Genomic DNA, 26,831 nt, shown 5'->3' with positions numbered 1-26,831 from the left:
TCAATATGCATGAATCTCCTATAAGATAACAGATGCATAAAATCTCCTGCTACTTTAAAATGTCACGCATCACACATCAGTATTTATAAATTACCCATAAGTGAATAAAATGCAGCATTAGCTCTAAGTAGAACTACCAACTGTCACAGATTTAATAAAATATTCAGCAACCTGAAAAATTCAATTATATGGTTGATTTCAGGAAAACAGAGGAAAAATAAGAAACTTTTGCATTATAGATAATATTAGCAAGCCAGATGCCAGAACAGAAATCTGGCATTAACAGGTCAAAACAGAAAGTGCTGGATAATCCTTTAAACCATTACTGAGTCCCAAATACTGAGCCCACAAGCGTGGTACAGACTATATGGAATTTTTGTGCATCTGTTTTCCTCTCCGCTTAGAATTATAGGTTTTCATCAAACAGGCACAGGGAGTACTCTGAGGTGACAGTTTCCTGGCTTAGTCTCATAAACTTAGAAGTGAGAAAGTATCAAGATCATATTATTTCAACTAATCCATTTAGGTACAGTTTTCAGAGCTACAGTACTAGATCACTTTTTAAATGAACGTCACTAATGTTCAAAGTGTCTGTGAGAAGTACTCTCATAATTTATGACAATGACTTAAGTAACCATTTTTTATTTATTATAAATTAGACTGGGGAAGAAATCATGTTCCCTTCTCTACCATCACTTTTTCAGCTGACTCCAAGAAGAGGTGAGACTGAAAACAGATTTTTACTTGATCACTTCTTTTTACATTTTTACAGAGAATTTACAGTACCTAAATTTACATAGAATTTATAGTACCTACCATAAGCACAAATATAAACTTTTCCTAAATGTCTAGGTCATAGGTCCCATTTTGAAGGCCTCATTAATTAGAAATTCTTAAGAGTAATTTTGTAATGTCAAAGAGAATTCAGGTAATGAAGAATACTCTCTTAAGCTATCTGACTGGGATTTCGGGTTTCTTTTTCTTTTCTGGATAAAAGTAGTAGATGACAAGTGAACCAATATTTTCTCTTTTTTTATTCTTTTATTTATTTATTTTTGGCACTTTATTAAATTCTTTTATTGGTACATTGTAGGTATACAACACAATTACATTTCTCATTGGGAAGTGTACCTTTACATAATGCATCTTGGTTCTTATTTTTTCCCCATTCCTAGCCCTCCCTTCACCCCCTCCACCCTTCCCTATTTACAAAGACTTTATTTCCATTTTTTCCATTTCTCAGCATTTTTCCTTTCCCTTCTTTCCTTTCCCCTGCCCCTCCCACTACCCCTACCCCTTTGGACTTTTTCTTCCTATTTTACATTTTCGATTATTCATTCTAATCATTGGTACATTTTAGGTATACAATATAATGACATTCATCATTGGAAATTTGCACCTTTACATAGTCTCTCTTGGTTCTTATTTTTCACCCTTGCCCAGCCCTCCCTTCAACCCCTCCAGTCCTCCCTATTTACAAAGATTTTGTTCCTATTTTTCCATTTTCTCACATTAATCCCATTCCCTTCTTTCCTTTCCCCTAGCCCTCCTACTTCCTTCCCCTTTGCCCCTTTTCTTCCTATTTCACATTATCTATTATACCTTTTAGTCCTTTTTTACACTTTCAATTTCTCACACCAGAGAAACTATTCGGTATTTATACATGTGTGTCCTATTTATTTCACTTAAGAGTATTGCCTCAATGTGCATCCATTTAGCCATAAATGTCTCTAATTTCTCATTTTTTATGGCTGAGTAGTACTCTATTTTATAAAAAAAACACATTTTCTTTATCCAGTCTCCAGTTGATGGGCATCTGGGCTGTTTCCAAGTTTTAGCTATCACAAACTGTGCTGCTATGAACATGGGTGCACATATATCACTGTGGTAAGATTCTTTTAATTCTTTGGGGAAGATCCCCAGCAGTAGAATAGCGGGGTCAAATGGGACTTCCTGTCCTATGAACCAATATTTTCTGAATCTTGGCTCTACCAAGCACCATGGCAGGGATTTCCACAAGTATTAAAGCTGGCTGACTGTACAGGATTGATTTCAAAACTTCAGAACTTGCTTGGGGCTGGGGATTTAGCTCAGTGGTTCTGCTGCCTGCCCTGCAAGCACAAGGACCCGAGTTCAATCCCCAATACCAAAAAAACCCCCCCAAAACCCCACTTTAGGCTGCTGTATAAATTTCTACTTCTGAGCTATAGGATTTGACCAAATGATAACTTATTTCAGGGAACTGCCCTCATGTTAAATATATTTCTTCTTTTAAAAATATGTTGAATAGAGTTGAGCTTGAGTCACTTAAAAATTATAGGACCAAATCATTTTCTGATTTATCTAGCCCACTAGGGCTATCTTTGTGTTTTATAGTATGAAAGGGATCGGGTTGTTTTAATTTAATAAAAAATGTATTATGAAAATGTACATGAGCCAGTTTTCAGTCATAGTGAGAGTGGCTCTCTGGAGAGGGATATGGGTTTTTCTGATGGACGGCCATTATTTAATCTCATTCCACGCCGCCAACGTGATGATGCTGACTCCTCATATTACCACCACTGCAGCATTTTTCTGTTGCTCACTAATTGCCATCTCCACACATTCCCCTATCACAAAATTCAAAAGGGATCAAGTCCTCAAAATAGTCCTTGGACGTGTCTGCCACCATTTAATTTCAATGATAATTTCTTGTCCATGCAGTTTTCTTTCCAGCTCAGGAGAATGAGCTTTGCTCATGTTGTCTACTCCACAGGCTCAGAGCTTCTTTGGGACCAGAGTTTTAACAAGGTGTTGCATCTACTTCAAACCTTAACCCGTTTCCTTAATAGCAGATTCAATGTTATAGACTTCTGTGATATTGCAATAACATCACAACTTGAGGACAATTTGATTCTGTATTCACAGTAAGGACAAATGTGTCTAAGGTGGCAAACCAGTGAGCCAACAGTAATTTTAAAAATTGGAATACAGATTCTAAGACACATTCTACTCTTTCAAATGTGCACTCTTGTAAATTAATTTTGACCAGTCATATAAATATATTAACATAAAGCAAAAAGCCTTTTATTCAGCCACAATTAATACTGTTGAGCGTGACTCTTGAAGCAGTGAATTCTTAGCTAGGTGTGGTGGTTTATACCTTTAAGCCCTACACACTCGGATTGTGAGGCAGGGGATCACAACTTCAAGCCTAACCTAGGCAACTTAGTGACTTAGTGAGATCTTGTTTCAAAATTTAAAAATTACAAAACAAGAGCTAGGGATGTAGCTCAGTGTGAAGGTCCTGGATTCAATCCCAGTACACATACACAAAAAAGTGGTAAATTCTTTAAACAGTTTCTACACATAATTTGGAATTCTTATATCCTTTTCATTGTAAAAAATACTAAGAAAACATGTGCATTGGTAAAAAAACTACACTACTTCATTTTATTGGGATGTCTTGTTTCCATTAATAACTAAACAAGGTTATTTACAATTTTCAGGTAAACCAGTGTGAAATTTACAACACAAAGCCAAGCAAAATAATGACTTTGCATTGCAAAAATCATTTAAAGTGTGAAACAGTAAAGATTTTCACCATTCTATTAATAAAGAAAGCTAAGATGATCAACTTCTTTGTATAAAAGTTTATATACTATAGTCTCACTTTCATTAATATAACTGCAAAAAAACACCCCAGAGTTTCAGAGTACCATGTAGCAAAACACAGAAGAATTTATGATCTTGAGGACTTCATGAGTTCTGGTGTTTGTATTAATAAAGATAAAGGAAAACTTTTACCTCTAGAAAAGCATCAGCTGAGTCATGAAGACAGAGGACCAAGGTCCCTACTCGGGCCATATTGTTGACATATGAAAAGGTGATCAACAGAATAGATACAAGGTGGTGCAGGAACATAATGCCAAAGTCCTTAAATAGGAAAAGACATAGCCACATTAGAGTTTAGCAATATCATAACATTTCAATTCATTTACCAACCAATAAACCAGTACTTACTGAGATCCACTGCAGGCCTAGAACTGGGGATACTAAAACAAGTAAGACAGAATCCCTGTGCTCTGGAGTCCACCATATAGTGGGAGAGACATAGGATGACCCATGACTACTGAGAATATGATCAACATCAGGACAAAAAATCCAGGTATGAAGGGTAATTTTTATTAAACAAAGAATTTGAAATTATAGGAGGACTCACCAAAAGACTCCAAGCAAAGAAGGGTACTACTTAGAAGGGGGTACTACTTTGCTATGGTTTGCCTAAGTGCTCCCCATAGATCTATGTGTTAAAGGTTTTGCCTCCAGTCCATGGTGCTAATAGAGGGTGACAGAACTTTAAGAGATAGGGGCTAGTGGGAGAAAGTTAGGTTATTGGAGGTGTGCCTCTGAAGGAGATATTGGAACCCTGTTCCTGTCTCTCTTTTTTTCTTCCTGGCTGCCAAGGGGTTAACAGGTTCTTTCACTATGTGCTCCTAACATGATGTACTCCCTTGCCACAGGCCCAAAGACGAAGGCCAACCTCTTATGAACTGATACCTTTGAAACCAGGAGCCCAAATAAACCTTTCTTCCCTATAAACTGATTTACCTCAAGTATTTTGACACAGCAGTGAAAAACTGACTAATACAAACATTAAGAAGATCTTCTTGGTAGCTGTACTGGTCAACTGGTCCATTTCTCTGATTACTAGTGGCTGCAATTTCTGTAGGGCTGTGTTTTTGACCAGTATGTGGTATCTTTTTTTTTGGTACCTGAGATTGAACTCAGGACCTCATAACTGCGAGGGAGGCGGCAGCACCACTGAGCTAAATCCCTGGCCCAGTATGTGGTATCTTTGAAGGGACAGCTGGCTGCCTAGCTCTCAGACCCGAGTCCACTGGCTACAGAAGGCCCCATGGGCCACATTGTAAGGTTTGAAGCAGTGCTACAGTCTGAAGGTTTGAAGCAGTGCTACAGTGTGAATGCTTGTGTCCACCTTCCCCTTGTGTTCATATGTTAGAATCCTAATGCCCAAGGTAATGGTATTAGGAGGCAGGGCCTCTGGGAGATCATCAGGTCAGGGGGCCAGAAGTCCCATGAACAAGATAGAAGAATCCCTCAAGAGGTGCCTTTCCCTTCCATCATGTGAGGACATGACCAGAAGGTGCTATCTATAATCTAGGAAACAGGCCCTCACCAGATACCAAATCTGCCAGTGTCTTAACCTTGGATGTTTCAACCTCCAGAACTCTGAGGAATAAGTTTTGGTTTTTCACAAGCTACTCATTCTATGGAATTGTTTTACAGAAGCCTAAGCAGATTAAGGTAAGTGGTGCTGATATTTGTTATCTCATAGATTTCTTGCAATGTGCATCTCAAGCTAGAATCTTTCCTTCCAAACATGCTTCCTGGGGTACTAAAATAAGAATCGTAACATGTTGGCTTTTCTCAGAGGTACTGCACAAGCAGCCCTGAATTTTAACCATTATGTGTCCACAGTCATTTAAAAAAATTTTTGGTAGAGGTAATACCAAAATGACCATCCCTATTTTGGCCAATTTCAAGGGAGCTACGCAAGGGAAAAGATTTTCTTTCTCTGATATTATTTCCTGACCATCTGGACATGGTTTGATATGACATGGAACTTCTGTTACTTAGTCTCTTTTACTGATTTTTATTGTAATCTACATGTGCCTCAAGAGTAAACCTGAATATTGGCTCTACTATCGCTCTAACTGAAGCCTTTTGAGAAGACTAATCCCCTACAGACCAATTAACCAAAATGAGAAGTATATTGCAAGAGTAATCTATGAATGTCAGGTGTGGTGGTACATGCCTGTAATCCTAGCACTTGGGAGGCTGAGGCAGGAGAATTGTCACAAGTTTGAGGCCAGTCTGAGCTACACAGTGAGTTTGACGGTAGCCTGAACTGCCTATCAAGATCATGTCTCAAAAAGCAAAACAATACAAAACAAACAAACAAAAAACAACTAACCTATGAGCAATTCCTTGTTATAAAAAACAGCAACATGTAGGTTAAATCTGTAAGAACCTTTTTCAAATAACTATCCTTGGAGGTCAATTTTCAAAATATTTAACAAGTATTTACTATGTCCTAAGCTTCGAGGGTAAAAAAGCAAACAAAATACAAAAGATTTACTTCCTTGTATGGCTTATATATCGTAGTGGGAGAAAACAGACAATAAACATAATAAACAAATGATCATGTACGCAGGAAGGTAAAAAGCACTACAAGGAAACACCATAACCATGATGGGGTGGGTAGGGAGTCCTGGTTTCTGGGCGTGTGGATCACCATAGTAAATAGTCGCGTCTGGTAGACCTCTATGAAGGTGACTTAAAGACAGAAGGGCTGGAGTATTTCCAGCAGAGGCAGCAACAAGGCAGAGGCTCTGTCCATCATGCTTTGAAATCGAATGTGTTCAAAGAACAGCATGGAGTGTGGCTAGAGTGAGAGAGGAATTGAGGCAAGTGGTAGCATTATAGATGGATTTCTTTTTACCAGCTTCTTTCTACCTATCACTAGTATTTTCAAAAGACAATTTAATTTGGTGAATTGAAAGTAATCACTCTACCAGATAATCCTGGTACATAACTATTCTCAGTAATGTATGTACTCATAGGTGAACTGGGAAGTTAAGAGGTCAAGAATAAAATGATTTCTGGAGCTTTGGGAACAATTTTATTTGCTGCATTAGTGTGGCTACAAGGCACTTGTAAGGATTCTCTAGTAATACACCCTGTTGTCATCACCACAAAATAGGGCTAAGTTCTTATTGGGGAAGATGTTTTTCCACCCTTCCCTCGCATTCCTTTGGGACTATTCTTCAGTTTGTACTGAGAACGAATGTAGGCAAACAGCCCTCAGGTTGGTGGATGCCCAGCCAAGGCATTTTGACTTTTACTGATTTACACTGACATTGACAACCAGGTCAGGGACAGTCATTGGTTCCCTGGAGATTCAATTTCATCTTTCACCCAAGGAAAATATGGAGACTTTTGGGAGCCTCCTCAGGTCAGAGTTGCTTTGTTCTTTCCTCTGCAGCCATTTAGCTCTAATGGCTTCTGCCCTGGTCCCTAATTCACAAGGTGAAAGGGACACTTCTGTGGGGCCTGCATTTATCTATACTGGCCCTATAGTCACCTTTTCTGCAACTCAGAGAGCTATGTGTCTCTAATTTTTATTCTCCAGTTCAACTCAAATAATTACTTTTCGGTGAGTTGGTCTGTGGTTAAGGTAATTTCTATTTTAAAACAAAAGTTCAATAAAGTTAAAACCTCTTTGGAGACATGACTAGACTTTTCAAGAATATGTGCACCTTATTTAGCTCAATGACAATTATGGAGAGTATAATGGATGACAGCCAACTTGTAATCCAGATTCTAACTCATTAATTTTTAAATTTTTGATAAGGGGATCAATTTCCTCATCTGCACAGTAAGTGATTGCATTGGGTTAGAGTTGTGAACTCTATCATTCTAAGCTTGGTACCTGCAGTAACCAGATGGCATTTGAAGTCTTTGACCTACTAATTTCCTACCTGGAGTGGGAGAGCAAGTACACCATGCAAGCAAGAACACGAGCACATATCCATCTGCTGTTCAGTACCTGTTGTAGTCACTACAGTTTGGGATTTGAAAACTCAACTTAAACAGCTTTATTTAACTGGATCTGTGTGCAATTCTCTCCCCAAAAAGTGCTTTACATGTATGGATAACCATCCATGCTCATGTATTACACTAAGATAAACAGCTTTCCTAAATGTGGTCAGATAATTTTTTGAATGAAATCCAGTTATTTCCCTTACTTTCCATGAATGTACTCTCCAAACTCGCCATGCTGCATTAATGATGGAGACCACCATCAGAAGAATCACCTGTACTGCTTCAGTTAATTCTAATCTGAATCACACACTGCAAATCCATGCCATCTGCGGACCCCATCTATGCTCTTTCCTCCAGAACCATATTTATATCCATTCTGAGCTCCCTGGCAGACAAGAAACTATGACTACACTCTGAGTTTAGTGAGTAATTACATGCAGGTGCAACTTAATAGTTTGGGCTACTTCTGCAACTCTAACATTTTTTTGTATTATCTTGGATTTTCTTAAATCAGTAAAGGTAGACAATATCAAAATGCCTTCGGCATACAACCAGTGATGTTTTCCACTGGAAGATGAAATCTTTTCTCTTCAGGCTATTATTTATTAGATTTCACACTGTGTACAGTGTTCTCCCAGATAATAGCTGCTTCAAAACAACAGCTCAGTTAAACTTGAGCTAATTTATCAACTGGTATTTTAAACTGCTTCCTAAACATAATTAAAACACACAGTACTTGATTTAATAGTTCAATGAGTTTATATCTGCCCATGCTTAACACATAGATTCTGAAGTCTAACCAGCCGAGTACCTACCCAGAACAATACCTCCACATTTCCTATTGTTCAGCCCTCAAAGACTGTTTTTGGCTCATTGAAAAACACATTTTCTCTATTTAATTTTAGAATGAATAGACATAAATTGATCAAAACACAGAAGATTAGAACCATTTTATAATTAAGTTTCCTAATTTATATCTGATATAAACATCAATAACAACGTCCTTGAATATAATAAGCTTCCTTTAAAAATAAAACCTTTGTGTTTTAGACAAAGTTTGCTTTGTGAAGATGATTTCTGCATATAAATGCCCTGGACCCAGAAAACATTTGTTTTATTACTGTGGGACTCACAGTCATGCCCACAGCAGTAGACCAATTTTCATTATAGTCATATTTGTATGAATATGAAAAAAAGCATGACTAATGGAATTGGTCTTTTACATTTCTGCTTCAGAAAGCATTATACACAATGAAATACCTTTAATGGATGTCACATGGTCATGAGTTTATGTGTTGTTCACATCCTCTCACCCTGACACACTTCTTTGAGTGGGGACTGAATCTGGTCCAAACAACATTTTAATCAAAATTGTCATTTTGGATTTTATCAATACAGGATGGAAAATTTCCATCCTCATATTTATAACTGTTGAAAGTTATCAGTGAGAATGTAGACACAGGCTTGGCTGAAAGAATATTATCATTTTAGGCTGAAAATGTTTTCCTGCATTTTCTGTAGCAGCAATTAAATAGACTGTGATCCTAAAGCCCTTATTCAAATGTAAATGGAATGAATATGCATTCCTGAATTTAATAAAATTAATACATACAGTTAATGAACTTGCAATCTAACTCATATGAATAGAAATCAGGTGCTTAGGACTTGTTTACCCACTCAATAGATTTTCATACTTTCTAAGAAACAGAAGGCCAGAGTCATTGCTTAAAGCTGATTTCATTTAACTGGCAAATGCAGTAACAAGACTCCACCCTGCCCCATCCCTTGCAGTTTTCTTATTTGAACCACCAAGGCATGTAAGAATTTGTATGATTTTTCAAATGCTCTTCTTTCCAGAGATCAGTAACAGTTTCCTTTCTCTTCACTCAGGATTTTGCAAGGCAGGAGTAAAATTCAAATGCTCAAAGCAGGATGTCTCTGAGGAAGTGGACGCAATTGCTGCATGTAACTTGCAATGTGAGAGGGAGGCAGCCACCAGGGCTCTATCTCCATGCCAAAATGAATAAGCAGATGGTGAGGCGGTCAGGCAGTTGTTATGTACACCAAAAATAATCACAGTGAAACAGCTTTTCCATTGACTGCACATGGAAATATAACAGATTCTCAGCCTTTGGAAATGGGTCGCTAATGTCCTGATTAACAGCATAAATAAACCTTTTTTAGGACAGAAAACCCTCAAAATAGGGCACCAACAAATCCTAACATTAAAAATGTTATAACCAAAATACATCACTCAAGAAAAAACAGATATTGTACCAACAATTCATAATATAGTTAACCGTCCTGACTTAAGAATGTGTCTAAAAGGGCCGGGAATTTAGCTCAGTGGTTCCGCTGCCTGCCTCGCAAGCGCAAGGTCCCGAGATCGATCCCCAGTACCAAAAAAAAAGAAAAAGGAATGTGTCTAAAATAAGTAACAGAAGTTCTAAAGCTTTAACAATTTGGTTAAAATAAAACAAAGAAACAAGGGGTTAAAAAACTACTTAGGTGTCAAGATAATGACTAAAGTGAAGTATTTTAAGGATGAAGAACAGAAATCAGTCAATTCAGAGTTGCCTCACATTACATAATTTGAAGAAACTTACGCTGTTCTCTTCCTAGCACATGATGTGATGTAAATGCCAATCTTTGGGTTTTTGTAATCTATAATTTTTCTGGTTGTCATATTTTACCTGGCCTTGAATTCTGGCTCACTATAAAGAGAATTAGTTAAATGAACATTTAAAAATGGTATTTCAAATAAGGCTCTTGAAAATTGTAACTAAAATTCACTTTTATTTTCATGTACAGCCTATCTATTATAGGATTAATATTAATGGGAGAATTTGGGAAGGAATGAAAAAATGTGATCCAGTTGGGAAGTGTTTGCTCAAATTATAAAGTGGAGGAGTCTTTTCAGTAATGAGTAAATTATTTCTTTCTTTACAATTCAGCCTGTGAATAAAACCCCATTCATATTAAATCGAGAGCCAAGTTTATTTCAAGGTTTCCCCCAACAGATTAGATATTTCTACCTTACAAAAGACGTGTAAGAGATTTTACTTTCATGGCTTTTCTGAAGTAACCCATTAAATATTATCCTTGTAATTCAAATAAATTGTAAATGAAGAGCTCTGATAGGTTCCTCCATCAAAAGTCTTGTGATCAATTACAACTACACTTCGAGACAACCTGAAAGGAAAGGAATTTCTTCAACAGCTTCTAAAAGCAAGAGCTGTCTGGATTCAGCATTACTTTCTCTGCTGCTAGATGTGCCACTGCTTTATGGCTTTCAGAAAGATATACATAAAATAGGGAACTACTGTATAAGCGGTGTTTCCCCAATCTTTCTTCTGTGCAACATTTATGGTCCTGCTTCGAGATCAAGGACTCGTAATCTTGTCTACTGTGAATTATTTAGTTAACATTTAATCTTTAATTGATTTTATTACTGTGGAAAAAGATGCAAAACAATTTTATTTGTATAACAGAAAACAAGATGATAGTGCTACCAATCACTTCTGGTGGGCCCGGCCAGAGCATGGCCTTGATTTGTGATGGCCCTGCGTCAATTCCTTCCTCTCCCCCATCAAAAGCAGCCTCCCCAAATGCACTCTGCTCGCAATGATGTAGATTTTTAAAATTATAAAAACATGTTATTTTTCTCACTGAACTTCAGGTCCTTGGAAGTTTCATATCACTAGAAGCCTTGCTAAGTCACAAGTACCTGGAAACCAAAATGCCTAATTTATATTGATTTTCTGGGCTGTGTTTCCCTTGGTGCAGCCACACTAGTTCGCATGGTTTTTAATGGGGAAAGGTCACTTCTGAAACTTTTAAAATATACTCCATGTGACACTCTGAAGTGATGCACCGTTCACAGATTAAACTCCATTTTTTTTGCAGTGTCTATGGGACAAAGGCAAAGGCAACAGCTTAGGAGACCAAAACAGCCTACCTGAGTTGAAAATACCCAGAATGGTCAGTAGGGGGCAGCCTGTGTTCAATGAAAATTAGATTGCAGGACACAAAAGCTATCATCTTCATTTGTACACAAAAGCTATCATCTTCATTTGTATGCAAAAGTTTTGAGGGCCAAAATGACAATGGGCAATCAAAGACTGAGTTTTGTGCTTTAGGTAGAAAATGGAAAAAGTCTCCTCCAGCTCGGCAGGTTTGGGCTGGTGCTGCACGTTGGGGGGGGGGGGCGGAGTTCAGGGGAACTCTTACTATGGTCATCAGCCTGATCTTTCCCTTCTCACCCCTCTTTCTTCAGCTGCCTGAGCATCCCACAAACACCCGGAGCTCTAGCTGTAGAATTTACTCTAAGCATCTTGCCTCCAGGCAGATCTCTGGGCCATGAAGTTTTTTTCTGTTTGGGATGCTTGAATTTTTTCCTTCTCTTTTCTCCAAGCCCACTTCTCCTTGACGATCTGGTGAACACCTAACTACCCTCTAATTTGCCCACTAGTTCCTACGTCCTAATGGCTCTGATACTGTCATTTATTCTTAACCACAACCCCATAAAGCAAGCACTGCTTTGAATTCCATTATACGGTTGTGAAACTGAGGCACAAAAATGCTATACAGTGACCAAGACTAAAGCCAGACCTGAATGCAGTTCTGTGCGACTTTAGAGATCAGATTACTCACTACCACACCAGCTGCTTTTCAGAAAGAGAGGTACAAGGAAAGATGGCATGAGGAAGGAGGCATCAGAGAGGGGGGCTTTGGAAAACACATCTATCTGCATGAGAGACTGACAGACAGAGCGAGGAGGAGGAGCACTCCTGGAGGGTGGGATGAGATGGGGAATCAAGAACCATGGTGCTGGGAGTGGCCTTGGTGGGGGAACCTTGTCTTCGGAGGCCAAAGGGAAGGAGAGAAGCAGGGTTTACTGATACTTAGGAGGGTGGAAAAGGGGAGTTCCTGATTCCAGGAAGACAGCTGTAATGAGCCAAAGCGGGTGTTCCCCCAAGCCCTGAGGATGACTGGAGAGGAACTCCCCAGGGAAGGCTAAATCAATGAACTTTCCACATGAAAGAGGAGTGTTCCAGGGCGCCAGTGGTTAAGTCCTCAGAGAGGGTGGGGCTCCAGTGGCACAGCCTGGGTCCCAGGGAGTGGGTTCCTCTGTAATTCAGTGTCCCTTTGCAGCACACAAGCTCTAGACTGAACCCTCCTGTAACGTGAATGGCAGAATCTGGCTGAGTATGTGACAGCCCCAGGGCTACCCAGTGACTTGAGACAGAGACTCTCCCTTGGCAAGGCAGGTGGACATCTGATGGTCAGAGAAAGCTGCTACTGCTAGTTAAAGCAGCCTTTGAGTGAATTCCCACGAAGCTGTCCCATAAAACATGTTTCTTTCTCGGGAAGTGTTCTATTGTTCTCCTACTTGCCTGCACACACCACGAGGCTGAGATGCTCTGAGGCACAGATGCAGTTTATTAAAATGAGCAGCCTCTTCCCTGCTTAGATTCTAAGATACAGTAGACAAAAATCAAACAGGAGGGAGTCTCAAGAGTCAGGACCATCTGCCTCGAAAGAAACCTAAGCTTAGTCGAGGGTGGAATATTTTGATTCCAATCCCAGGGAGACACGAAGGGGCAACTTCACCTGCCTGAAAGAAAGAAAGAAAGGTTAAGTGGGGCACCGTGTCAACATGTAGTGGCAGCGAGGTTACACAGGGAGAGTTCTACATCATTTTCCACCCTCTCAGATGACCAGATGTCATCTGCTGTGATTTCAGCTTTTTAAGCAAAGAAAGGACTTGCTGACACGATCGGAAGCACTGCCTGGGAATCGCATCCTCAGGAAAGACCCTGCGCCAGAACTTTTCACACATTTAGGTCTCAGGACCACTTCATATTCTTAAAAATCTTTGAGGACACCAAAGAGCATTTGTTTATGTGGATCCCATCTATCTGTATTTACCATGTTAAAGAATTTTTTAAAAAAAATTAAAACACATTTATCAATTTAAAGTAAGAAAGAAGGGAAAGGAAGAATGATGAGAAATGGAAAAAATGGAAATAAAGTCTTTGTAAATAGGGAAGGGTGGAGGGGGTGAAGGGAGGGCTAGGAATGGTTAAAAAATAAGAACCAAGATGCATTATGTAAAGGTACAATTCCCAATGAGAAATGTAATTGTGTTGTATACCTACAATGTACCAATAAAAGAATTTAATAAAGTGCAAAAAAAAAAGTGAGACAACCACAAAAAAAATAAATAAAGAACAAATTCTATTATGTATCAAGAAATATTTTTATGAGGCCGGGGATTTAGCTCAATGGTTCCACCACCTGCCTTGCAAGTGGAAGGACCAGAGTTCAATCCCTGTACCAAAAAAGAAAGGAAAAAAAAGAAAGAAATATTTTTATGAAAGATAATTGTATTCTTGCAAAATAATAATGAAAAATGTTGATGAGGAGATTGGCATTGTTTCACAACATTACAAATGTCTGGCTTAATGCAAAAGAGTTGGAGTCTCACAACTGCATGTATACATTCAGTTTGTTGCCAGATGTTGACTTGGTTGAAGTACTTGACAAAAATTCATTATCAAAAAAATGTATATTTGGAAGGGGGAGAAGCACCCTAATATCCTTCTTGGATAGTTACACCTGTAACTGCATTTGTCTTTGATGCTATAACAAAAACTGACAAGTCAGAAACTCTTAAGAGTGAGTTACAATGTAGAATCTAAAACCATATTAATATATTTCATTGCATTAAAATTCATTGGTCTGTCCTACACTTTGAAAACATCCCTCACTCATGTGTGATTTTAGAATATCATGCACATTAATCATTTAGAAAATAGTGGTTCACTAACTTAATGATATGTCTTGCTATACAGTAAAAATCTCATCAGAAAAGTGTAAGTGTTGAAGACTTATCAAGCTCACTGACAGACACAGGTTTTCCAAACATTTATTTTTTGCTTGAAAGCTTAGGTTTTATCAAGGGCTTTTCTTCAAACTACTGGTCAAGCTCACTCTGTGCATTTTCATGAAAATGCCTGCAGAATACAGTTGGACTAATATGGTTTGTCAGCCATTCTTTCAAGTAAAAATGGGTTTCTATGGGGAAAAAAGCAGTTTGTTTAACTCACAAACTTGATTTTTCTTGAGACATCAAGTTATATTAGGAAGCTACAGTTCTCTATGCCTACTGCCCATTTTGTCACACAAAAAATTTTAAATGTCTATGCAAGAATAGAGGTTTAATAGGACTAATACTTTTCACTCTTTCATCAAGAGCATTCTCAAGTGAAACTAACTTTTATCTTTTCCCTGCAAGTGTGTGGCAATGGATGACTATCTGGTACAATGTGGTGCTGCCTTCAGCAATTTGGCCCACTGTTACCTTTGCACTCAGTGTGAATTTGCACACAGTGACAAAAGCAAATGATATCCCAGTACTATGAATACAGTTCTGTCTCTGCAAACCTCCTGAAAAGGTCTTGATGATCACCAAAGATTCCAAGACTACACCTTCAGAACTGCTGATTTGGACAAATTATTTCCACACATAGTTCTAGGAAATGCCAATTACTGTATTATGAATAATAGTGACACCAGTCAGGATAAGCTAGGTTCTGGGGCAATAACAAAGTCTTTAAATCTCAGTGGTTGAGATCAAGGACTTATTTTCTATGCACTATGTGTTACCATGTGTGTGTGTGGGGGGGTCCTGTTCCCTGAGTCAGTCATGGACTTCGGCTGATGGACGAGCCTAGATCTTCAAAGTTACCAATCAGTACAGGGGGAAAGTGAAATCTCTAGGGGGTCTCACACCAGCATTTACATACTCTGGCCCAGAACTGGCATAAACCAACTCCATTTACAGCCTACCAGTCATATGGCCCCATCAACTGCAAGAAGGGAAAGGGGTGGGAGGACTTGGAAGTGCAATCCTAGATGCACCTGAGGATACAGAGCTGGCACTATCTGATGGCCAGGCAGGTAGACGGACTCTAGAGTCCATGATTTTAATCTTTAAGCCACACTGTCCATAATAATGCTTTCCCCAGTAGAGGAAAAAATGAGAAAAACAAAACTTTTCCATAATGATAAATTTAAAAAATTGTCCTTTATTATAAGATGTCCTTTCTCCTTTTCTTTTGTTAAAATGTTCTTTGTTTTATTAATTAATGTCGATAAATTTCCAAAGAAAAACAAAGCATTGGCAATCTACTCCCCCACCCCTTACTGGGGATTGAACCCAGGGCCACTGCACCGAGCTACATCTCCAGCCTTTTATTTTTTTGAGACATTGTCTCACTAAATTGCTAAGTTCCAGGCTAGAATCAAGCTTTCAATCTTCCTGTGTCAGCCTCCCACCATACCCTGCTGTACGGCAACCTTAAGTTAGTTCTTCATAATTATTTTGTTAAATTTAATTGACTAAAAATTTAAAAATCAGTGACTAGTTTTGGTTTGTTTATTTTAACGTTAAGTTTTAATTCGATCAAATTTTATTATATGTGCCAGGTACTATTCTAAGCTCTATCTGTCAAGCATTATACCAGAGAATTTCACATACATTATTTCACTTAAACCTATGCTATAATGTATTCTTGTAAGAAAATTGAAGCATGCATTCTCCTACAGCAAAGTCCTGGATCATGGCTGGGCTCCAAAAGGCAGCAAAAATACTCAGTATCGGATGCCAATTACTCTGCAAAAAGTTACCACAGACCAGACACAAGCCTGTCAGTAAGTTTCTTGCCACATCTGATCATCATACCTCTGTCAGGAATCTTTGACAAGATGTAGTGTTTCTTTCAGGTTAAAGACCAAGAAAACAAGTTGATTTTGCTGGCCAGGCTCTGGAATTCAGCCAAGGATGCTTTCCTGAACATGAGCAGGACCCACTGGCGAAGGGCCCAGGCCTTTGAGCCAAACAGCAGCTTAGTTAAAAGGCACACAAAGTTTAGACATAAGCAAGCTGTTAGGAGCTCAACACAGCAATATTTATTAGCCTCCCTTAGAAAAGTCAGGTGTGCAGGAGAAATGCTCATTGTAAACAGGTGCTGAAGGACAGTATTTTAACAAAAATCAAGCCTTGGTTTGAAAAAGAAGACGTTTCAAACAGTGTTGAATACCAGGAAGAATATGCCTATTGTTTTAAGACGATATCTTTTTTTTTTTAACAAAAGGAAGAAGAGAGGAAGGGGAAGAAGGAGAGAGGATTAGAGTAAAGAAGAATAAAGAAAGGAAAAAAACCCTCAAAGAGCTTATGTATTTTTGTAGCATGTGATATTTAAATTACAAGTCTATCTTGGTTATTCCTCCCATCCTGAAAGAGTAACAATATTTCTCCTTACTGACCAAGTAAGTCTCAACTTTGGAAATGACCAAGAGGCAAAGTAGCCATTTTAGAAAGATTCATAAAGCCAATCAGTCCAAAAAACTGATTTCTAAAGCTCATTTAAGATGCTGAGTCAAAGAATTTGAGGCATGAATTCATCTTTTTTGTTTTGTTTTGTTGTTCTTTTTGTGGTACCAAGGATTGAACTCAGGACCTTGTGCTTGCGAGGCAGGCGCGGTGCCACTGAGCTAATCCCCAGCCCCGAGGCATGAATTCAAGTCCAATGTTGATAAATCCTGCATCCTGTTTGAAAACGGCCATTCAAGCTCAGAGTCATTTAGCAGGAGAACCAAAGATACTTTTGACAACCCTCCATGAAAAACCTCATGAACAGCCTTCAGAAGTTGGTTCCCTTACTACTGGCAATTCGATCTTCAAACATCTGTATTACATGATGAAGAACCAGACTGCTTTCCCAAGGTTTAGTTACTAGTTCCGATAAAGAAGGTGGAGAATGCATGCATCTAGCAGACAGAACACACCATAAATTTTCACTGATGGCTGGAGCAGCAGGTCCTCCAGGCAGAAATGCAATGAGCACAGAGCCACCAAAGACCCACAATGCCAAGCAGCAAGGGTATGGTTTGGCCAAAGCCTCATGCACTCAGGGATGGGCCTTTTTGGAAGGTGACTGGATCATAAGGGGTATACAGCTGACTTGATGTTAGGAGGGATGGTCTGGTCGGAAGAGGCAGGTCACTGAGGGTGTGATCTGGAAAGGTTTATCTCCCTCCCTGGTTCTTCCCTTGTCTGCTTCCTGGCCACCATGATGTGAGCAGCTTTCCTTTCCACCATGCCTTCTTCCCTTGGAGCCAGTTGACCATGGACTGAAACCTCTAAAAACCACAAGCCCTTGAGCTTAAATAAATCTTTCCTCTTTTAAGCTGTAGGTGTCGGGTATTGTGTCTCAGCAATGAGAAAGTGACTATGGTATGAAGGTGTGAAGGGGGAAAGGCAAGAGCTACAGCTCTATAAAATGGGATGGCAGCAGAGGGAAAGGCTCTTCTTATTAAAACCTCTGCTGATCAATAAGCATATCTGGTAGTGGGCAAAACTCCATGTTATACAAGCAACCAAAATAAGCTAGCTGTACCAGGAATATACACAAGTACTCTGATCAACAGAAGATGGAAGAGGCTCCAGACTTCTAGAACAAGCTATTGGAGTCAACTTGGAAAACAGTACATAATTTCTAAACACTGATAATAGTTACAGGCCCCGGGATCAATTCCACAAACCTCATTATAAAATTATCCTTTTCCTAGATGCTTTCTACATTGATGCTCAGTATGTGAAAAATCATACAAAGTTAAACACTTAGACCTTTAAAACTAGTCCACCCACGAAAACGACTGAGATAATAGTCATTTAACTTAAAGTAATGACAACTCCCTGAGCTCTGCTGGCTCACTGAAAAGACAGGCTACATACACATGGGACAGCGCATGCAAGTGGAGGAGGCTCACTGACTTCTGGCGTAGCAATGTCTTGCTAGGACGAGGCTTCTGGAAGCCAAGGACAGTTATGCCTTGCTCTAATTAATGTCAATGACTCCAACAGCACCCCCAATTCTCACTAGGCAAAAGAGGAACCAATAAAAAGGCAGAGAGCTATAAAAGGGTTACTACTTCTAACATCAAGTGCATGCAGAGGAAGGCCAGAGTAGCATACGTGTCTAATCTAAGAGTGAGTCACAGGACTTTCCTTGGCAAACTTGAGCTCTAATTCACTCCCATAGTCCATGGCCTTGAAAAACTTTATACATGAATGCACTGTGCATCAATTTTCTCAAGTTGAAAAAAAGGAAAGAATGTGCTATCTCTCTCTTTGTTATGTAAATAAATGGTGTGACTACCAGGATGAAAGGGCTACTCAAAAAGAAAATAAAATGCAAAATGAGCCCTAACGTGGTACCTGAAGATATTCATGGAACACTGAAGATACTCAGTCTGTAAGTTTTGACACAAATAAAGAAGGCTCCATATATACAACAGAGGAGATTCTTCTGGCGTTATCATTAGGAAGGATCTTTAAATGTTTCCAGGAGGTTGCCCAGTGTTTGGGGCAAAGAGTAAGGGAACCACAAACTGGGTATCTATGAGTCACCTGCCATGCTTAAGGTAGTCTTGACAGGGACTATCCACTTCTGACAATCAGATGATATGACCATATTTAGGCCTTGCAGCCATTAAAACTCAGGAAAAAAGAGCTTTTTCTTGGCCAAATAGGCCACTGCTGTTGGATGGTGGAAGGAGCATACCTGGGGAAAGGGGCACTGAGGTTCTAGGCCACAGGCTTCTAAATGCTTTTCAGCTGCCACTTGCATTTGTAATTTTCCAGATCAGTGGTCTACCCAACGATGATACAGGATTGTGCACCATCATCATAATGTTACAATCCTGTGTGTAAATGAACTGATCCATTTATTCCTTTACCTTAAACTTACTGATATCACCATCAAGACAAATGTACTCTGCTTTCTAGTGACTGTGTTTCCCTCAATTTTTATGTTGAAATTCTAATGCCCAAAGTACTAGTATTGGGAGGCGGGGGCTCTCTTGAGTGGAAATTCTGGCCCTATCAAGGCGTCCCGGAGAGCTGCCTTGTCCCTTCCACCATGGGAGGGCACAAGAAGGTGCCATCTATGAAAAAGTGGGCTCTCACCACCCATGGAATCTGGTGGTGCCTTGATCTTGGACTTCTCCTCTTCCAGAACTGGGAGAAATGGATTTCTGTTGTTTATGAGCTACCCAGTCTACGGCTTTTGTGACAGCAGGCCAAATGGACTAAGACTCTCCGTGTCTACTGAAAAGGGAGAGGCAGGTTGGCACACCATTAGCATATAATATGGTAAGTGTGGGGAACTCATTAACTAAATACAGGAAGGGTAGTCAAAAACACTGAGATACCAAAAGGAGGCATCAAAGAAGTTACTTATGAAGGTCTTAAGTGACAAGGGCAAAACAGGGTATATTCTAGTAAGAGGCAGGGTTTTGAAAAAACAGAGGTATAGGAAAAAACTTCATGTGTTTGAATAATGGTGAGAAGATATTTACAGCTAAAGTTTATGTGTGTGATAGAAGTGGACAACAGGGTGGAAGAGGTGGGTTTGTCATGATGTTTACAACCCTGAAATAATTTTGGCTTGGTCTTGAAGGTTTTAGCAACTTAACTTAGGGGGCAGGAAGACAAGAACAACTATTACATTTAGGAGGCTATTTTATCAGACTGCGTAAATGCAGAGAGGACTCAATCTAAGCATGTCAGCAATATTAACGAGGCAGGACAAGGAGAAAAGGAGTAGGAACAAGGCCAAGACGGGTACAAAGAAAAACTTCCTATCTTCCATGAGGGTTGGTTAGAAAGGTTACAGACAAAGAACCAGACTAGAAGATCATGTCTTCAGTTGGGAACACTTTACATGTTGGGCTATTTCCTCATTCACAAAATGAGGATAAGTAAAAGATAATCTAACTGGAATTGGAGTTATTATGATGATTAAATAACAAATTAAAAAAAAAACTAGTACTATTTGTGAGTAGAAATGTACAAGTATGGCTCCAAGGAAAATCTGGGACAAAAGAGAAACATTTGGGAGTTACTGACATGTACGTTATGATTGAAAGGAAGATATACGCTCTATCATCCAGAGAGATGTACAGTACAGGGTCTAGAACCCTGGTGGACTGAAATACATACAGCAGGAGGTATTAAGATGGAGGACAATGAGGCAAACTTGGTTCGAATAGATGAGAATCTTGAGAAAACGGTGTCATAGTAAAACTAAGCAAAAAAGAGCCAAAAGTACTGATTCTGCCCAGAGGCTGGTAGGATGGAAGCCAGAATGAGCAGATTTAGCACTCAGGAGGTCATGAATACTCTCAACAAAAGCAATTACAGTGGAGGAAGCAAGAACACAGTTTGTTTGGGAATGTTACATTTCTCAGATATATTTTGACAGTAGATAACCCTTTAATTGGGAAATTCACTCTACAGGGATGAAACACTGAGACTTTTCTCTCTCCCAGGAACCACAAATAAAATTTTTCTTCTTATTTAATCTGGACAACAGAGGGACTTGGAAATCAGGCTGAGAGCAAATTACTACCACTGGGATTCACTGCTATATTTTCTCATGAAGAAAAGAACATTGGGTTGTTTGGGAAGAGTAAAGGAATAGTAGAAAGAAAATAAATACTGGCACAAACATAGAGAACTTTCTATAGTAATACAGAAAGCTGTGTTAACCTAGTGCTGCCAGGAAAACACAGGTGAGTGCCTTGGAGACTACTCCCACCTGTCAAGGGCCATTAACCATATGTTTGCGAGCACTTTATGACATAATGACTCTTACCTTCCTCTTGATATCAGTGAACTGGGAAAACATTAAAGACCAATAAAAAGACAGCTCCAGGATGTAATAGTAGTGAAGGTCAGTTGTGAGAGGCTGAGGATGTAAGAAAAAAAAGGAATGATTAATAGTTAATAAGGAACCCAATTCATATACCAAACATCTCAAACTCAGTGCTGAAAAGTAACACAATATTCTGCTGTACAAATGTAGTTCCTGCCCCATTCTCTGTGTAGATAATGGAGCTTTCAAGGCTGCCTCTAATCCACAGCTTGATGACATTCTTTTCATCTCATTTCAAACCCACAAAGCATTAATCAGCGTGAACATTAAGGATCCAATTCATTATTCAGTTTAACAGTAGCATTTATGGTTCTTTGACATGAATATCTGCAAAATTCCTTAGCCAACCTGAAAATATTTCTGTTGCATACACAGTAAGTGGACAACTGCTGGAAACACCAGGACAAGGAAGGTAGGTAATAGAAACTGGAGCACTATATGGGTCACGAAGGCTGTTTCAAGTTCTGCACTAATTAAAGTCTTCTTGTCATTAGGAAATGTTCAGTACCTTGCAAATATAAAAAGAATTACTCGAAAATTATTTATTAAAAGATCAGAGGGGCACAAAAGCTGCTAAGACAGAGCAGACTAGGCACCCAGCCAGGAAATTTAGGATCAAAGCCCAGCTCCACAGCTTTGTAGGTATAAAACTGGCCCTTAGTTTACTTATATGTAAAGATGGGGGTGATACCTGCTCTAACTTCCTCAGCAGTTCAGAGACAAGACTTTATTTTGCAAATAAATCCATAAAAACAAAACAGCAGAGGAATGGATAAAGAAAATGTGGTATTTATACACAATGAGAGTACTATTCTGCCATAAAGAAGAATAAACTTGAGTCATTTGTAGGAAAATGGATGCACCCTAAAACAATAATGTTAAGTGAAATAGACACACAAGCTTAAATAGCACATGGTTTCTCCTGTATGGGAAACTCAAAATAGGAAGGGAGGGAGGGAGGGAAGAAAGTAAGAAACAAGAAGATCAAAAAACGTTTTTGTCAATCTCAGCATCATCCTGGAGAGAAGATATTACCCTCTTGACTGCCCTTTTAAAACTGGAAGGCATTAGTAACAAAGGACAGGAATTCAGGGCAGATGTTGACAGTCTAGGACACAGAGCTCTGGCTTCAACACCCTTTGAGCAAAGATCAAATTGAGATTCTCTGACTGTCGGTGTCATCACCTGGGAAAATGCCCAGAGGGGTTAAGAAGACAAGTTAGATCCCATCCAGAAACTGCAGTTTACTGGAGAGAATCTCATAATTAGCACACTCACAGATTGCTCTTCAATTGACAAAGCTTACTCACATCTCGACTTCTTTGATTCTCATAAAAACTCTATAAAATCAGTACCCTCATTCTAGATCTAGATTACATAGTTGACAGGAAACTGCTGTTAGTTAATTCAGCTGGTGAGGCCCATGACAACATACTAAGGCTTCTCCTGCCCAACTTGTGCTTTTCACCACAGGCTGCACGAGGGTCAACTGAGTGCAACCTGACATTATTTTAATCTTAAAATGTACAGATGTATACAAAAGTATCCCACAGGTAGCAAATATAATACCCATGTTCATACAAAAGGAGCAGAGTGTCCTTACTGAAACTGCGTGGACCACTACCTTTTTTTTTTTGGTACCGGGGATCCGACTCGGGACCCCCCGCTTGCAAGGCAAGTGCTGGAACTACTGAGCTAAACCCCCGGCCCAGACCACTACTTTTTTCATCTAAAAATTTGTTTAGTTATTTATGTGAGTTATATGCTAAAGACACAATAAACATGTTTCACGAGCATGTTCAATCTTTGAAAGAGTTTCTCAGGCTTGAGGTTGACTCCGAACTGCAACCTATTGTACATACTTACATGGACAAGATTACATGCCAAGGGCTGTAACTACATACACAGTAATTACGTGCTGCTTAACTCCCCCTGCACATACAAAGAAAGCCATTAATTTATTTTATTAATATGTGGCATTTGTCAAGGAGGAACACTGTTCCCACAAGAAACCACTATGTTGTTCTAGATTTTGGTAACTTTATGCTTAATTATTCAGCATTCAGTGATGATAACTTACCAGTAAAAGAAAATTCATCTAAATCCCTACATATGGTATCTGTCCTTCCACACTTCCACATGTATTTTTAAACATGACTGTATCTACCAGACCCTCAAACTTTCACAGTGAATCCACTCTGGCACCTGTGAAACGGTCCACAGCACACTTTGATTTGCAGCCTTATCAACTCATTTTCTCAGAAATAAGCAATTTCTCAGCTCCAGCTGTGAATGTTAAGAACAATAGGTATTACATTTCACATGGCATTTGTCTCAGTATCTTTCAGGTTGCAAAATTCACCTCGTAAACGTGGTATGTATAGCAGCTGCCATGCCTACACTCAAGGTTTCTGGAAGCCTTCAATGTTCTTTATAAATAGAAATTTAGAGATATATGGATTATGCTACTCACTATACCATTATAAGACTCAAAGAGAGCCTTAAATGACAGGGCCGGGGATTTAGCTCAGTGGTTCCACCACCTGCCTTGCAAGTGCAAGGACCCGAGTTCGATCCCTGGTACCAAAAAAAAAAAAAAAAAAAAGACAATGTTTCAAGTATTTACGGTAGAAAAACAGCAGCTGGGCCTGAGAATTACAACTATGTAAAATAAATGATTAGTTTCAACATTGTTTCAGTCTCTATCAGGCATCCCCAGTACACTCAGTTGTCTCTTAACCATGTCATGTTGATTATTTACATTTTTCTAATCTGAATAAACTACTTAAAAGTGATGGAAATGCAAACTAGAACTTCATTTCAATATGTCCTTAGCCTTGAACTTGCCAGAGTATCCAATGCCAGTCCCTACCTCCAGGTGCGACTCCCCTGTGAAATAGAGAAGATACAAAGTATGCTGCTTCCATCAAGTGCTCGCCAGAAAGCCCAAATTCCTCTAAAAAGATAACCCCAAAGGACTCTAAACTCAAAATATCCAAATTGATTATTCTAATGTATGTCTTTTTCATTTTGTCACCAAAATACCTAGTTGTGTTTGCTTCTCTTATATATCATATCCCAACTAAACTAGACTTTCTCAGCTAGAAATTAAAGAAAAGCCTCAGCTTATATATATTCAGGGGTAGGTACAAAGGTATGTCTATGGGCAAGGATCTAAAATATTCCCTTTTTAGGAATATGATTTAATCTCATTTTCAGTGAGTCTATCCATGTGTAGTGGTACAAAAGCCCATTTATCTGCACTGAAGGAAATGGAGCTTGACTTACATATTTAAAGGCTGCTCCTAAGATACAAGTGACCAGACTCACTTGGTTCTGCTCTGACTCCCTCTCTGAGCTCTCCCACTTGCTATGGGGCAGCCCTGTGCTGTCATCAGGACTGGGGACTTCCCTCAGGAAGTAGAAGCAGGTGGGCTGTTTCAAACAGGAATCACACAACTGTTGAATTGATTGCAGCCTATTCTCCAGCAAATGTTTATTTACTCCAAGTTTATTTTCTCTGCTAAGGCAATTGTGCTTTGATTTTGGATTTCACCAAGAATACATCAACTATTGTCCCCACTGGGTTATGTCCAGCATCGATGAAAAAGCAAGTGGCTGTCGCAACCTGTTGGGTCCTCCCTGAAACCCTGAACTTGATATAAGAAAGATATTCTATGTTGTAAAAGCCCAGATGGTAAGGACTTCTTACCTGATAGGGGTAGTTGTACCAACAGTGCCTTGTATTCCACAACCAGGGGGTCTGAAAAAAATGACAAAGAAATATGTTTTACATGTTTTGGAACATCCATAAGATGATAAGAGATGCTTATGACAGGCTCTTGGGATTTACCTGTGTAACATGTCATAGGATATTAAAGCAACTAGTATCTCTCTGAGTAATCCTCTAAGCACCTTGGACTCAATGTTTCCAAAGGAGCATCACTCATCCCTTGACCGAAGATGTGCTTCTCATTTCACTAGCACAGCTCAGGTAAGCCTCAACAGCAAAGCCCTCCTGTGCTCAAGGTCTTTTATGACCGAACAATCATTTGTAATTTAACGGCAATCACTTGCCTTCCACAACTGTACAATTAGAACATGTAAGTGTACACCACAGAGACCCCAACATCTGTAATAACCAGAGATGGCTTGGTATGAACTTAAACAGGTAGCAGGACCATCCAGTAATATAAGTACAAACTTTCTCCTATTTTCATATTAACTTTATCATTCTTTTGCATCCCTTCATCTAGAACCACCAGCACTTTCTGATATACACTTATCTATTTAATGTGCATCTGTATTATTTCTTATAATCAATCTTGTAACATCCTCATCAGGCCCGTACCATAGGAATTAGGATGATTCATTTTAAGGAGTTAATATTTGTTAAGTCCTCCCTATGTCTGATATACTTTTAAGGGATCTTATACTTTTACAGAGCTAACTCATTTCATCCTTACAATAAATAGTAGTATTTGTCTTATTATCTAGCTAGGTAAATGCAGGCCACTGGTGTGTAAATAACTTTTCAGGTTAAACAGCTCAGCAGTGCTGGAATTGCAAATCACACTCAGACTGTCAGCTCCCACTGAAACGCAGCCACTGCGCTCCCTGTCTCGAAGTCTGGTACAAGTGGACCACACTTTTATGCAGGGAGCCAGACAGAAGTAAAAAGCCATCCAAGACCCTCAACCTAAAAGTGTTCAGGGATTTCCGTATTTCCCCTTCACTCAAGCACTATTCATTTTCTCCCTTTTTTGAGATTTTTTTTTTTTTTTAACTCTGGGCTTGAGTTTTGCCATTTGCTATCTGTCCAGTGTTGTCTGTATCATGTAATCTTGCTGCATTTAACTTTCTGAATTTTTAAATTATTTGCATCCTCTCCATTTCTCTCATCCATACCATTCATGTTCATTACTGACCTCACAGTGAATATGAGGATCCAATGACATAGGGTGCATAACAATACTTTGGAAACTTGAAAATTTTAATATGTCATAGTATTTTTGTAGTTACATAAACCATACAAGCCCATTAAAGAAGATACAGAAAATAAATAAAAATAATTTAAATTCTCATCAACATGAACATTTTGATGTATAGCCTATTTTTGGCCTTTCCCCTATGTAATACAGACATAAATATAGGTATAGATCTCTCTATGGATTCTATCTATCTATCTATCTATCTATCTATCTATCTATCTATCTATCTATCAGTACGGGGAACTGAACCCACAGCCTTTGCACTGAGCTACATCTCCAGTTTCTTTTTAATTTCTTTTTTATTAGTATATATTTGCATACATAATAACTACATTTATCTTGAGGAATTGGAACACGTAACACATCTTAATCATTTTTACTTTTCCTTTCCCTCCTTACCCTCCTTAAAAAAAATTTTTTAAGACATGCTGTCACTAAATTGCCT

At 39.0% G+C, this 26,831-nt stretch overlaps 1 protein-coding gene across 5 annotated transcripts in view; it reads right to left on the bottom strand.

The window, feature by feature from the left end:
• The window catches only part of Cers6 (ceramide synthase 6), a 299,942-nt gene that overhangs the window by 43,304 nt on the left and 229,807 nt on the right, over window positions 1–26,831 (bottom strand). For all 5 annotated transcript variants that reach the window (XM_004857610.4, XM_004857611.4, XM_087199926.1 and 2 more), the window contains exons 5-7: window positions 25,108–25,158; window positions 21,336–21,428; window positions 3,787–3,915 (exon numbers count right to left, since the gene is read on the bottom strand). In XM_004857610.4, the coding sequence (XP_004857667.1) occupies window positions 3,787–3,915; window positions 21,336–21,428; window positions 25,108–25,158 (273 nt within the window). The remainder of the gene's footprint in view (window positions 1–3,786; window positions 3,916–21,335; window positions 21,429–25,107; window positions 25,159–26,831) is intronic.

The sequence above is a fragment of the Heterocephalus glaber genome, unplaced genomic scaffold (assembly GCF_053883595.1).
Source record: "Heterocephalus glaber isolate CG9 unplaced genomic scaffold, H.glaber_assembly_v1.0 deba00000347, whole genome shotgun sequence".
Classification (NCBI taxonomy): Eukaryota; Metazoa; Chordata; class Mammalia; order Rodentia; family Bathyergidae; genus Heterocephalus; species Heterocephalus glaber.
Note: the sequence above shows the minus strand (reverse complement) of the source record. Positions and strands in the feature narration are given on the sequence as shown.